Genomic DNA, 14,476 nt, shown 5'->3' with positions numbered 1-14,476 from the left:
CGAATTCTATTGATTACTAACATAAATAATTTTGTATTCAATTCCAAAGCTTTCTCAACTACATTTTCTATACCTTTCTTCTTCTTATAAAATGCTGTTTTTTTTTACATCCCTTTTTTTCTTTAATTAAATTTGAAACAACTGTTATAAAAAAAAAAAATCTAATTTCGATACATTAATTTTTTCTCCTTTTACTATACACTATTTTTTCTGCGGTTGACTTTCCATGATTTTTCTCTTTGTTCTTCTTTTTCTTTTTCGTTGCAGACACAGTAATATCATTTTCCCTTTGTCCACACTACCCTTAGGGGTCCATTAGGATGACGGGCGGACAAAGTCCACCCATCATCCTAGCGTGGATTGGGAACGCCCCCCATTAGGGCGTGGGTCCCGTCGGTGGCATTAGGATGCAGCCCCCACAGTGGCGGCCGCATCCTGCATTCATAACATTGTGGTGGGCAGTGCACTCTGCACCGCCCGCCACAATGCTACGAATGCTTGTATGCATTTGCATACGCAATGCGGCAGGCAACGTGCGGTGCTTACCGGATTGCATATGCAAATGCGGGGGGTACCACAGGTACCCCCATGTGCACCTCCCACCCCTCCTTCACTTTGGGGGCCCGCAGGGGTCCCCCAAAGTAAAGACCGCATGCCTTTCCGTGGCGGCATTGCAAAGGCCACCATATTATGCCTTTTCCACCCTGGCCGTTAGGTGACCGGGGCGGAAAAGCAGCGGACGGTCTTTCTGTCCGCTGCGGCCCCCCCGCCATACTAATATGACGGGGGAATTCAGGAAACGGTGTTGGGCGGATTGCCTCCACCAGGCCGGTGGTGGCTACCGCCAGCCTGGCGAAGGCAATCCGCCCGACATCGTAATGGGCCCCTTATTCTTTAATATTTTCCTCACAAAAGTGTTCCTTCTCTTACCAGCACTTTTTTCTTTTTCTTAACACATGGTTCTTCATGTAAATCTTGTGGATGACTTCTCTTCAAATAAATACTTTTCTTTCGTTGATTCCTCTTCTGACTTTTGATAGGCATGATACAGTTTTTTCAGTATTGATAGACAGAATCTATTAAAAAAATATATATATAAAATTACAAAAATAAATATATGAAACATTCTATAATGTTACTTATAACAACAGAGGCAGCATTATGACAAGAAACGTGAGACTATGAAAATAAAAGTACTTACACCAAGAGAGAAAGAAGTATGAAACAAAGGAAAATATAACCACAAAGAGGCGTATAAACAGACACTGTAATATAATGGGATGAAGGAAGTATGAATAAACTGGAAAGTATCAATAATTAAGGGAGAGTATGAAGGGAAATATGGAAATATGAGGGGAGAAGAAATAGTATAAGAAGAAAAAAGAGAGTAAGAGGACAGAGGGGGCACTATAAGAAGAGAGAGAGAGACTCTAAAGAAAAAAGAAGGAATATGTGAAAAGACACGCAACTATAACAACAAAAAAGGAATACTAGCAAAGGACAGTGTGTATAAGGACAGAGAGAACAGTACCAGAAGAGAGCATGAAGAATGTGGGGAAAAGTTGAGCATATGGAAAAAAGGGGTGTACAAGAACAGAAGATACAGATTGAGGAGAAAAAAAGGAGTATAAACAGATGGAGAATTATAAACAGTGAAAAATGTATGACAAAACAGATAGAAGTATGACAAGAGAAACAAAGATCACTATGACGGAGAATATGAGGAAACTGCTGCAGAGTGTCAAAGAGAATAAGAGAAAAGAGCAAACAATATGAACAGATTTAAGAAGTATAAACAGAGAGGACAGAAAATTGAAAGAGAAACGAAATATGAAGAAAAAGAGGAAAATATGAACACAGACAGAAGGAGTATAGGACAAAAAGAAAAATAAGAAAAACTTAGTAATATAAGGAGACATAGAGAAGTAAGAGAACAGAGAGGAGAATATGAAAACAGGGGGGAGTATAAGAACAGGGGGGGAAATAATGAGGGAAATATGACAATAAGAAAATACAGCAATATTAGTAGAGAGTGTAAAGTATTAGAAAAGAGAGGAGAAATGTGACTACAGAGAGAAGAGTATTAGAACAAAAAGAAAAGTATGAGAAAACAATAGGGAGTACCTGCAAAGAACAGAGAGAATAAGAAGAAACAGAGAATATAAGAACATAAGAGTATATATGAAGAAAGAGGAAAGGATGTAAAAAGACACAGAGACAAAAATGTGGAAAAAAGACAATTATAAAGGAAGACTGACCGTATAAGGAGAGAGGGAGTACTATGAGAACACAGTAAGAACTATGACAACAGTGGTGAATATAAAGACAAGAGAGAATATAAATAGTAGGACAAATATGCAAAAAGAGGAGCAATATAAAAAAAGGTATAAAAAGAGAGCAGAGTACAGGAAAAAGAAGATATTATAATCAGAGAGGAAGGAGTAAGACGAGACAGGAGGGAGTATGACAACAGAGTGTAGAAAATATGCAAAAAGGTGCGAATATATTTCCTTGATGTACACATATACACAGTGTAATATTACCCCCAAAAAATTATAAGGCCATGCATTTTACGAAAACACATTTACTACTGTAAAACGTTTAAAAAGGAGCGAATAAAGGGGCATATTATCAAAGACCGGTGTTAAAATTATCGCCATTTTAATATCTGCCGGAAACTGCCGATAAAACGGACGATAATGGGCTTTATAATATGCCCTTGTTAATTCCCATAGAAACCCATGTTCTGGTGTTAACATGGGCTAGTATAGGAAATAACAAAGGCATATTATCAAGCCTATTATCGCCGTTTTGTAGGCAGTTTCCGGACGATAAAACAGCGATAATTTTAACACCAGTCCTTGATAAAATGCCCCCTAAATCCTTAATGTACACACATGCACAGTGTGATATTACCCCAAAAAGTTATAAGACCATGCATTTTACCAAAACACATTTACTACTGTACAACGTTTAAAAAGGAGCAAATATAGGGGCATATTATCAAAGACCGGTGTTACAATTATCGCCGTTTTAATATCGTCCAGAAACTGCAGAAAAAAAGGACGATAATGGGCTTGATAATACGCCCTTGTTAATTCCCATAGAAACCCATGTTCTGGTGTTAACATGGGCTTCTATAGGATATAACAAAGGAGTATTATCAAGCCCATTATAGCCGTTTTTGTCTGCAGTTTCCGGCCGATAAAACGGCGATAAATTTAACACCGGTCCTTGATAATATGCCCCCTAATTCCTTAATGTACACACATGCACAGTGTGATATTACCTGAAAAAATTATATGACAATGCATTTTACCAAAACAAATTTACATCTGTAAAACATTTAAAAAGGAGCGAATATAGGGGCATATTATGAAAGACCGGTGTTAAAATTATCGCGGTTTTAATATCGGCCCGGAAACTGCTGATAAAATGGACGATAATGGGCTTGATAACATGCCCTTGGTAATTCCCATAGAAACCCATGTTCTGGTGTTAACATGGGCTTCTATAGGAAATACCGAAGGCGTATTATCAAGCCCCCTATCGCCGTTTTGTCGGCAATTTAATGCCGATAAAAGCGGTGATAATGTATCGCCCTTTCTTGATAATATGCCCCATAATTCCTTAAAGTACACAGACGCAGAATGTGATATTAAGCAATAAAACATAACAGCATGCATTATAGCAAAACACATTTACTACTATAAAACCTTTAACAAGGCACGAATATAGGGGCATATTATCAAGACAGACGATAAAATTATTGCCGCTTAATCAGCAGAAAACTGCAGATAAAGCAGCGATAATGGGCTTGATAATATGCTCTATGCAATTCCAATCGAAGCAAATGTTAGATGTCCCTCACATCTAACATAGGCTTCGATTGGAATGTTTCTGAAACAACGGCAACTTATTTGTCAAAGGAAAGAATCTGTAGTATGCACCATGCAAAAAAAAAACATTGGGCTAATGGGGCTTCAGCTAGGATGACGTAGCTTCCTAGGCCCACACACAGTCGCACCTAAGCACGTCACAGGTCTTTCAAACACATTTTGCTTGTTAATGAGACTTTGATATTCCCCCCTCTTACAGCCCCTGCATATTTTTGACTGTGGTTGCGCCTCTGGCTTCATGTACCCCTCCCCTGTCGTGTGTGTCTCTCCCACATTTTAATGTCCCTTTTACCTTTCAATTTCTCAATCTCTCGCATCATTTTCTTTCTTTTTTAAAGTTTTGGACTTTGCTATCTCCACTCTGCTCCATACAACCTTATCTAAATTGAAATGATTAACTCTCTTGATTACAATGCAGGCTTCTTCCACACGTAGACCATCATCTTTCAATCACTCTCTGTGACATAATTTCTCTTTCACTTTTAAACTTATAGAAAATGCTGTCTGATTTGATGTGTAGAAGCAAAGGTGTCTTCAAGTTTTGAATTCCACTGGCCACAGTGTTTATACAACGGTAAGCACAGAGGCCTAAATATACAATGCCTTCATTACAATGCATTAAAAATAAGTCGGCCTATTTACAATTCTGTTCTGCTACTTTTGTGTCACTAACACAATAGGCACTTCCATATAGACATCACTTGAACGCGGCACTATAACGGAACTGAAATGTACTTAGCATACTGCACACGTAAAACTGTAGTGTTACCTTCATTTGTGAAAGGAGACATTCGGCAGTGTGCAGCAGCTTCATTGTGTAAAATGTATAATTACCTCCAAGCAGTGAAAACAGATAGGTTACAACATTCTGACAAACAGATCTACAAGCTTATTATGCCACTTTTCTCTCACTTTTAACATGGGAAAAGTGACGCAAGGAGTTTGTAAATCTACGTCTGACTTTTCAAGAACAAATCTCAACTCCAAACTCTGCAAGACAGTTTTAATGTTGTTTTCTCTCTCTCACTCTCTGTGACATAATTTCTCTTTCTCTTTTAAACTTATAGAAAATGCTGTCTGCTTTGACGTGTAGAAGCAAAGCTGTCTTTAAGTTGTGAATTCTACTGGCCGCAGTGTTTGCCCGCAGTGTTTATACAACGGTAAGCACAGAGGCCTAAATATACAATGCCTTTATTACAATGCATTAGAAAGAAGTCGGCCTATTTACAATCCCGTTCTGCCACTTTTGTTTCACTAACGAAGTAGGCACTTCATATAGACACCACTTGAATGCGGCACTATAACAGAAGTGAAATGTACCAGGCACACTGCACACGTAAAATCGTAGTGTTACCTTGACTTGTAATGCTTCAGCTCATTTAGTCAAATCTACATAAATCTAAACTCTAATTTTCTTTTTTGTTTTGCCGATTACCAATCGAACATCTTTTGGAGTCAACTTTACAATTTGTTTATAGTATTTTTCTTTTAAGTTATTTTTCTAGTTGTTTATAATATAGTTATCATTACGTTTCGTTTACAGTTATTGTTTTAATAAAAGTTAATAAATAAAAAGACATACTACTTTTTCTTATGGGGGGGGGTGACGACCCACAATAAAAATAATATTTATAATGTTGAAGTACTATAGTAAGATGTTCAAGACTAGGATTGAAAAGTTCTGACTTATATTTTCTCTGGATACACCACAACATGGTAAAGAAATCAAACTAATACAAAACAATGAGTACCACATTTACAAACCTCTTGCGACATTTCCCCATGCAATGCCTACCCCCCTACAAAATTAAGTGTGGGCGCCTCAATGACGCCCCTCAAACCACGGAAACAATAACACCACAATGACTTCTCTATTGTATGAGAGGGGCTGCGTGGCCCTCCGCCTGGTGCCCTGGAGTCCACCACGCCCAGACCCGGTTTCTGCAGTGTCCTGGGGGAAACAGCCATTACAACGCCTGATCGTCACCACGAAGCCATTAGCACGCATATGGCTTTACCACACATGCTTTTACAACTAGTATGCAGTTACCACGCATGATAAACGCATAATCATAATAATGTCTTTGTGTTGACGAACATGGCTTGTAATGGCTGTGCCTTACCTCCTTCAAATTAGTTCCTAGGTTTATATGTGACCAAGTCTGATAAGAGCGGAGGCCAAGGACAAACACCGTGCTGTCTGTGGCAGGAAATCTCATCCATCACAGAGAAAATATGCAGAGGGTAAAACGAAAGTAACAGGTATACTAAAAATAATGGAGGAAAACAGCTAAAATTGCGCTGGACGGAGTATGTAATCAACGTTTGGTTCCTCAACACTACATTTTAAATAAATATAGATACAATATGTTTATTAATATATTACAAAAGTATAGCAGCGGATGACACACACGGCCCCGGAAAAGAAAGCGGCAAATGTAATACCTGAAATGAGGAGAGGTTTGCTTGGCGAAAAAAACGTGGGCTTGGAAACAAGGCTGCACATGTGTAGAGAGTACAACTGGTGCACGTATACAAATTGTAAGTAGTTTTTTTTATGTGTACTTTTGTAGCCCTGAAGAAGTCCCTGGATGGGACAAAACGTGTTGGCGGTTTCAAAAGTTGTTTACGATGAAAAATAAAGGATACTTTTGAATATAACATCGACTCGTCTTTGAAATAACTCAGCATCTCTTGATTATATAAATTGCTATATTGTGTGTATAAAGTGTGCTGGGCTATTCTATGTGTTTACATTTGGGTAAGTTGTTTTTGGATGAGCTTCCTAAACCTTTGGGGTTATAGGGAATTGTGCCTCCAGCCCATGTTTGCACCTTTTTGTTCCTTTGCCACTGAAAAGGGAATTTAAGACTTGTGCGGGCATCAATGCTTTTGATTCCCATTCGTATTTATTAATCGCTTACATGATTACGGTAACTGAGTGTGCGGTTTGATTAAAAAAAAGTTGTGTTAACTCCTCTGCATGGGAAGCTGGATGTTTCCATCTGTCTGTTGATTTCAGCCTTGAAAGCAGAGTAAACCAAATGAGTCGTATAAGAGCGTTAATATCTCAAAAAGAGGTCGCTGTTTTATCTGCTACAGAAACATTTGTCCTTCATGTAGCAAACATCCACACAGAAGTGCATGCTTTATTAAATACAGACGTGCTCTTGAATTTTAGGGAGTTAATTTAGAGTATCTTTAATGTGTCCTTGACTATGGGGTTACCTTACTTTTTTAAAGTTAGAAGCAGTGGCCTTGTGACTTCTGTAGAAAGTATATTTTTTCTGTCTTGTCTGTTTTTTTTCATTAGATTTTTTTCCAGCATCTTTGGTGGATTCCCCTTAATACTCGCATGAGTTGCCGGTGTGCTTTTATTAATTTGTTTACTTAACTATGGATGCACATCCTCCAGCATACAACAATATTTATCGGCTGTTGATGGTTCGCAACCGAAAGCTTAGTTATTACGGGGCGCTGCCTCTGGCTACTTTGAGCGCAGCTTATGGATTATCGTTTCGATTCTCCTTTTTCACATGCGTTCAACCTGTGTTCCATTGCCTGAGCTGCGATTTTGACTGCGCCTTGGATTTGTGTCTCTGCAGTACGGTGTCTCCCAACGCAGATTACGAGCAGCTGATGAGCCCCTTAGTAGTTCGTGACTTGCTCTGTTCTGGCGGCGGGATTATGGCCTTAGCAGCGACACATGAAATCATGGAACGTTGTAATGTTTTTGCAGCGGCGCATGACTTCTTGGCACGCAGTTACATTGAAGATGACCCGAGTTTTCCTCTGATGGTAATAGAGGCTCCGGTCGTTGAGGAGCAAGTTCATTCTCACTATTGAATCGGATGGCTGAAATGTTTTCAGATGAGAACAATGACTTCCTCTTGGAGGCTGTTGCTACATATTGTGCTTACACGCTGTTGGATTAAGACTGATTTTTCTACATATTCTTTATTATTTAGCTACTGCTTTCTATCAAAGAGCGAATAACTTTTTTTTGGAAATGTGAACTTGACTCTGCTTTCTAGGCTTGACTGTGCGTTCCTAATTTGCCCATGTTTATACTACGTGCTTCGAACAAGGAAGGGTGCCGTGGGGCAGAGTCTTGCAGTCACACCCTGTTAAGTTAGCATGTGTTTATTAGAAGCTTACACGCTATTTTTGCTTTCCTGCTCTGCTTTGCACACGATACGTACTTGTGATATTGTTTAGAGAACGCTAAGTATTTTGGTTTATATGAGAATAATTTGGTATGGTAGATTTGTAAACTGCCTCGCTAGTTTTGTGTGTATAGTGAGCGCATGGAACATCAAGGTTATCTTGAATACTGTGTCTTTTATTCAGAATGATCCTCGTACATTCGAGCCATAACACATATGCAGCTGTGGCCACCTCTGATACTTGCGCGTTTCATAATGCATTGTGGAAGCAAAGTTACACACAGTTGGAGAACATTCGTATCTTGACAGTTTGTGGAGCACTGAATGTGATGCACTACTGCTGACTACCAGAGGTATGGGTTTGCCCATGTAATCCTATGAGACTTTGTGTAGTTACAAACTAATCTGTTAGGTTGGGAGGTGAAATGTAGGTATATTTTTAATTTGTTTACCTTTAACTTTATACAATGCTTTTTCCGTTTGAATTTGATAGAATAGTAACAATGCTTACAACCTTGTTTCTGATAATATGTTTGGTTGTATTATCTAAGGTACTGTGCATGAGATTATGGCTTTAGAAAAAAACATTTCAAAGTTGCACGTGTCTTTATTTACATCTTGTTTTGGACTGGTGTAGGACTATAATGAAAGAGTGCTCTTGTTATCCAGTTTACTTCATGTAATTTAAGTCGCATGTTCTGGGTTGACTTGTTATTGGTGTTTTTGCTCTAGGGTGAAGAACCTATAAGTGCCTGATCGCTAGTCTGGTAGGGGGTTTGTGTAGTAAGGTGGGTTTTGGTACACCGTAATTCACTGAGGTCCTAAGTTTTTATGCATAGTTCTGTGCATGAGCAGAATTCCTGGAACAGTAGTTACAATGAAAAGGCTCGATAAAGGGCTTGCACTTTGAATATGAATATAAAATAGAAGAATAGTTGATAATCACAGCTAAGGAATGCAGTAATTAGATGTGTGGATGATGTGTAAATTGAGTGGAAGATGAAAAATGTGAAAAATAAGAAAGGCTGGAGAGACGCAAACTACCTACTGCATTGTCAGTGAAGTGGATCTTTGAATTTGCAGTTCTTGAGGTTCAGTGATTTTCGACTTCGCTTCGTATTTAGCCGCCATTTTGTCTTCGGCGCCATTTTGTGTTGCCTTCACTCAGGCAGCGCGGCGAACGTAGTATTTTTGCTTTTCCAGCTGCTATGCATCTCTTCTGTTAAAAAGTAACCCCTTGTCCTTATTTACGAAACCGATGTCAGGGTCTTGCCGAGTTTGTTAATCCATGTCTAGACTGATTGATCCTTGTCTTAGTTGACTGTTTGGGTCCCACCATTCTTCTCTTACTTTATCTTATTTGACTGGCCTTTGCTATTCTCTCCTTGTGTTCTCCTATTACACAACTATCCTTTGAGGCACGTAGATATGTCCTGCCACCTGCAAATTGGATTACGGGCACTAACATTGATTACCTTGAGGGGAGGAGAGAACACAGGGTCTAAAAGAAGGGCGTATTCAAGATATTTGATAGCTTGTTTTCAAACTTTTCCTATTTGTCAGTTTTGTATGTTTTGGGAGTAGATGTTGTAAATATGTGTGCTATAAAAGATTGTGCGCCACGGATTTAAGTGGCAGTCTCCTAAGAATATACTTCTGTACTTCTTGGATAACTGTGCTTAGCTGCAGCTAATACACCTGATTTTCTACGCCTAACAGAGTGTCTCGTGTCTCTGTCTGACAAGGCAGGTGACCCTGGAGATATTAGGCGTGCCCTGTGCTGCTCGGCCCATAAGGCCCGGTTCTCCAGTCATTACACAGATAGGGTGTTGGATTCTGCAGTGGGAGCAAGAGAAACTAGTACCACATCTAAGGTTGAAAGCTAGTGCATAAAGTACACATAGTTGGGCAGATTTACACGGTTGTGCAAAAAATGATGCAAAAGTAGTGCAAGGGGCTTGTAAACCTGCCGCAGTGTGTGGTAAAAAAGACGCAAGAAAGGACGGAAGTGTGCAAATTACCCACTGTTGTTCACGGGTACTACTTACCAAAAAGGCTGAATAAAGGGCCTGCACTTTGAATTTGAATAAAAAAATTGATAAGCTGAGCGAATAATGGTAGCAACTGGGTGTGTGTATTTGTGGTTGTTGTGTTGATTGAGTGGAAGATGACTAAGGTGAAAAATTAGAGAGGTTGCAGAGATGCAAACTTTCCATTTCTTTGTAAAGGAAGTGGGTGTTTAGTTTTCCAGTGCATATATATATTCACTGAAAAAAACATTGGTTTCAGCCATGTTATATTTAGGAATTAGCATTTAAAAAACCTTGCAAATTCACTGAAAAAAACATTGGTTTGACACACGTTATAGTTAGGAATTAGCATTTAAAAAACCTTAGAAATTCACTGAAAAAACCATAAGTTTCAGGCACGTTATAGTTAGGAATTAGCATTTAAAAATCCTTAGAAATTCACTGAAAAAAACATAGGTTTCAGCCAAGTTATAGTTAGGAATTAGCTTTTAAAAAACCTTAGAAATTCACTGAAAAAACCATTGGTTTCACCCATGTTATAGTTAGCTGGACATTTCTCTCATACAAAACCATTGCAATTCCTCCGTTATAGTTAGTTCAGTTAACTATAACTCGCGCACCCGCAATGCACTACTGATGACGTCACATACCACATCACTCATGACATGCTCAGTGACATCACTCATGACATCACTGATGACATCATCCATGTGAAAAAGTGGTAGACCTCCTCTCAGCATAATATAACCCTTGATGCACACATTCAAAATTAGGAACTAAAATGGTAAAAAAATGGAGTTACCAATTCCAGTAGGAACAACCTATTTAGTAATTCCAAAATCTACATACACATCCAGTCATTCACTAACAGTTATATATAGGCACTCATACATGTATTCACTCATCATATGTACTCACACACCTATACATCTTATTACACACCGACACTCATCTATAGAGTTATTCACTGACATACTCACACATGCAAAATTATCTATCAAACCTCCATTTACTTGCATATACAGGTATACACCCACCACTACACTTACTTCTACAGAATCTTGCACATACTTACTTTCTAAAACAATCAGTTATAGAAACACATACTTATCTATACAGGAATTCTTCCAATCTCTCGCTGTCACATATACTCACTTATATACATCAACATTCACATATACTAGTTTTAAACATATGTAGTTACTCATAAAGATACTATTGATACAGGCATTCACTCACTAACACATCCATACGCACACTCATCCACCCTTACAGTCCTGCTCACATGCTGTCTTCAAAACACATACAAACAGTGAGTCACCCATTCCTGCATCTAAGTGGTAAGTAATACCGCCCACCAATCCATACCAAGCCAGAGAGTGGGTATTGGAGGATTGGCACTGTCCTGGTTGGAGAGTTTTCTCTCCGGCCGCTCACAATCTGTTAGCATGGGACCCTATCGTTCCATCCCGAGGGTACTCACTAAGGGGGTGCCACAGGGCTCATGTCTAAGCCCCACATTATTTAATGTGTATGTGGCCCCCCTTGCAGAGATTGTGAGAAGGTTTGGGTTCACTCCAGTGTCATATGCTGATGACACCCAGCTGCTCTTCCCTTTCAACTCTCTTACACCCAATGTGAAGAACAATTTTGCCGAGGGCATGAGAGCAGTATCCCACTGGATGGCTACCAACTGCCTCCAGTGTAACGTCGGGAAGACCGAGGTAATGCTATTTGGGAAAGCTAGCATGCTCTGGTCTCCCGACTGGTGGCCTTTAGATCTTCGCCCCGTCCCATGCCCAAAGCCAATTGTTAAGAACTTGGGGGTGAAACTGGATCAGAACTTGAGCTTAAAGGAGCATGCTAACTGTGTCACAGGAGCCTGTTTTAGAACAATTGGCCAGTTAAGGCGAATCTTCCCTATGCTGCCTGACAACCACAAGAAGACCCTTGTACAGGCACTGGTGATAAGCCGCCTAGACTACTGCAACGGCCTCCTCATATCAGCAAATGAGGAGGCGTTAAATCGTTTGCAGGTGGTCCAAAATACGGCGGCCAGACTAATTCTAAATGCTCCCACAAGGACCCCGTCCAAACCTCTGTTAAGTCACCTTCACTGGCTGCCCATACGACAGCGTGTTACATTTAAAATCTGCTGCTTAGTGCACAAATGCCTCTATGGGCAAGGCCCCAGATATTTGGCACAAAAATTTCAGATATACAAACCTGAACGTTTATTACGTTCCAGCAACCAATGTCTACTGGAAATTCCCACTATAAAAAAAGTCAGACAAGGTGGACGTGCCCTATCATTTATAGGCCCAACCATGTGGAACAAACTTCCATCTGACCTAAGACACAACGACAACCATCTATGTTTTAGGAAGGCCTTAAAGACTCTTCTGTTTCAGGTAGCATAACCCTCCCTGTGGTATTCCGCAGAGACAATATACTTCAGAATTCTTGCGAGCAAAGCACGGAGACACCTCATGGGTCGATTCTAGCGCGATATAAGCAAATAAATAAATACACACACTCATACTGATACTCAAAAAACTAACTAATGACCCATATAAACACTCATGTTGCTACTCACCAACCCATGCAGCCACTTATACACAAAGTAAGACATTTATATAGATATTTTACATATTTAAACATTACTTGCTAATACATATATTCACTAAGATACACTAAATAAGTCAGTTATACAATCAATTTTACAAAAAAAATTCATTTAGACACTTAGTTACCCATTTATTCTTCCATCGACCTATAGATATACATATATAAAAAATATTTATTTTTCAGAAAGACACATTCACTAGATGATGTCATCAGTGATGTCATCAGTGATGTCATTTGAGATGTCATCAGTGATGTCATGAGTGATGTTACTGAGCATGTCATAAGTGATGTAGTATGTGACGTCATCAGCAGTGCATTGCGGGAGCGCAAGTTATAGTTAGCTGAACTAACTATAACGGAGGAATTTCAATGTTTTTTTATGAGTGAAATGTCCAGCTAACTAAAACATGGGTGAAACCTCTGGTTTTTTCAGTGAATTTCTAAGGTTTTTTTAAATGCTAATTCCTAATTCTAATTCCAATTGCAGGCCCTCAATAGAGGCCAGTATTGTTGTTTTTGGTAACTACTTCCCCGATAAGGCAGTGGGTATTTTGCACGTCTATTGCCTTCATTTGATGTGGTTGCCAATTCTTATCCTAATTTCATTTACTGGCCCTCAAAAGAGTTCACTATTATTGTTTTTGGTAACTACTTCTTCTTGAGACCTCTTGCAGCCATCGCACGCCAACACAACCTCAACATCATCTCCTACGCCGACGACACCCAGCTCATCCTCTCCCTCACCAGAGACCCCGACACCGCCAGAACCTGCCTACACGAAGGAATGAAAGACGTCGCCGAGTGGATGAAGAACAGCCGCCTGAAACTGAACTCAGACAAGATTGAAGTCCTCATCCTGGGACCATCGTCCTCCGCCTGGGACGGCTCCTGGTGGCCCCCCGCCCTGGGCACCGCACCCAAGCCAACCGACCATGCACGCAACCTGGGCTTCATCCTGGACTCTTCCCTCTCGATGACCAGACAAGTCAACGCCGTCTCCTCATCGTGCTTCAACACCCTGCGTATGCTCCGAAAGATCTTCCGATGGATCCTGAATGAAACCAGGAAGACGGTCACCCAGGCCCTCGTCACCAGCCGACTGGACTACGGAAACACCCTCTACGCCAGAACCACAGCCAAGCTACAGAAAAAACTCCCACGCATCCAGAACGCCTCCGCCCGACTCATCCTGGACATCCCCCGACGCAGCCACATCTCCGGCCACCTGAAAGACCTGCACTGGCTCCCCGTCAACAAGAGGATCACGTTCCGGCTCCTCACCCACTCACACAAGTCTCTCCACGACCTGGGCCCCAAGTACCTCAACGACCGCCTGACCTTCTACACGCCCACCCGCCAACTACGGTCCACCAGCCTCGCCCTCGCCGCCGTACCACGCATCCGAAGAGCCACCGCCGGAGGAAGATCCTTCTCCTACCTGCCTGCCAAGACACGGAACTCCCTCCCCATCCACCTTCGGCTGACCCAGGACCACCTCGCCTTCAGGAGACAACTCAAGACCAGGCTGTCCGAGCAGTAGCAACCCCCCTTCCCCCAAGCGCCTTGAGACCCTCCCGGGTGAGTAGTGCGCTATACAAGTGTTATGCATGATTGATTGATTGATTGATTAAAAGGCAGTGGGTAATTTGTACGTCTGCTGCATTTGTTGGATATGGTTGCCAATTCTTCTTCTAATTCTAAGTCCAATTACAGGCCCTCGATAGAGCCCAGTATTGTTGTTTTTGTAACTACG

General features: G+C 40.6%; 1 protein-coding gene across 1 annotated transcript in view; it reads right to left on the bottom strand.

The window, feature by feature from the left end:
- Positions 1 to 14,193, bottom strand: part of LOC144827953 (fucolectin-like) — a 294,181-nt gene extending 279,988 nt beyond the window's left edge. Inside the window, exon 1 of the mRNA XM_078686114.1 lies at positions 14,162 to 14,193. Within this exon, the coding sequence (XP_078542240.1) occupies positions 14,162 to 14,193 (32 nt within the window). The remainder of the gene's footprint in view (positions 1 to 14,161) is intronic.
- Positions 14,194 to 14,476: the final 283 nt, after the last annotated feature.

Source organism: Lissotriton helveticus, chromosome 4_1 (genome assembly GCF_964261635.1).
Source record: "Lissotriton helveticus chromosome 4_1, aLisHel1.1, whole genome shotgun sequence".
NCBI lineage: Eukaryota > Metazoa > Chordata > Amphibia > Caudata > Salamandridae > Lissotriton > Lissotriton helveticus.
The sequence above is the reverse complement of the archived record's forward strand: the minus strand, read 5'-3'. Positions and strand labels throughout refer to the sequence as shown.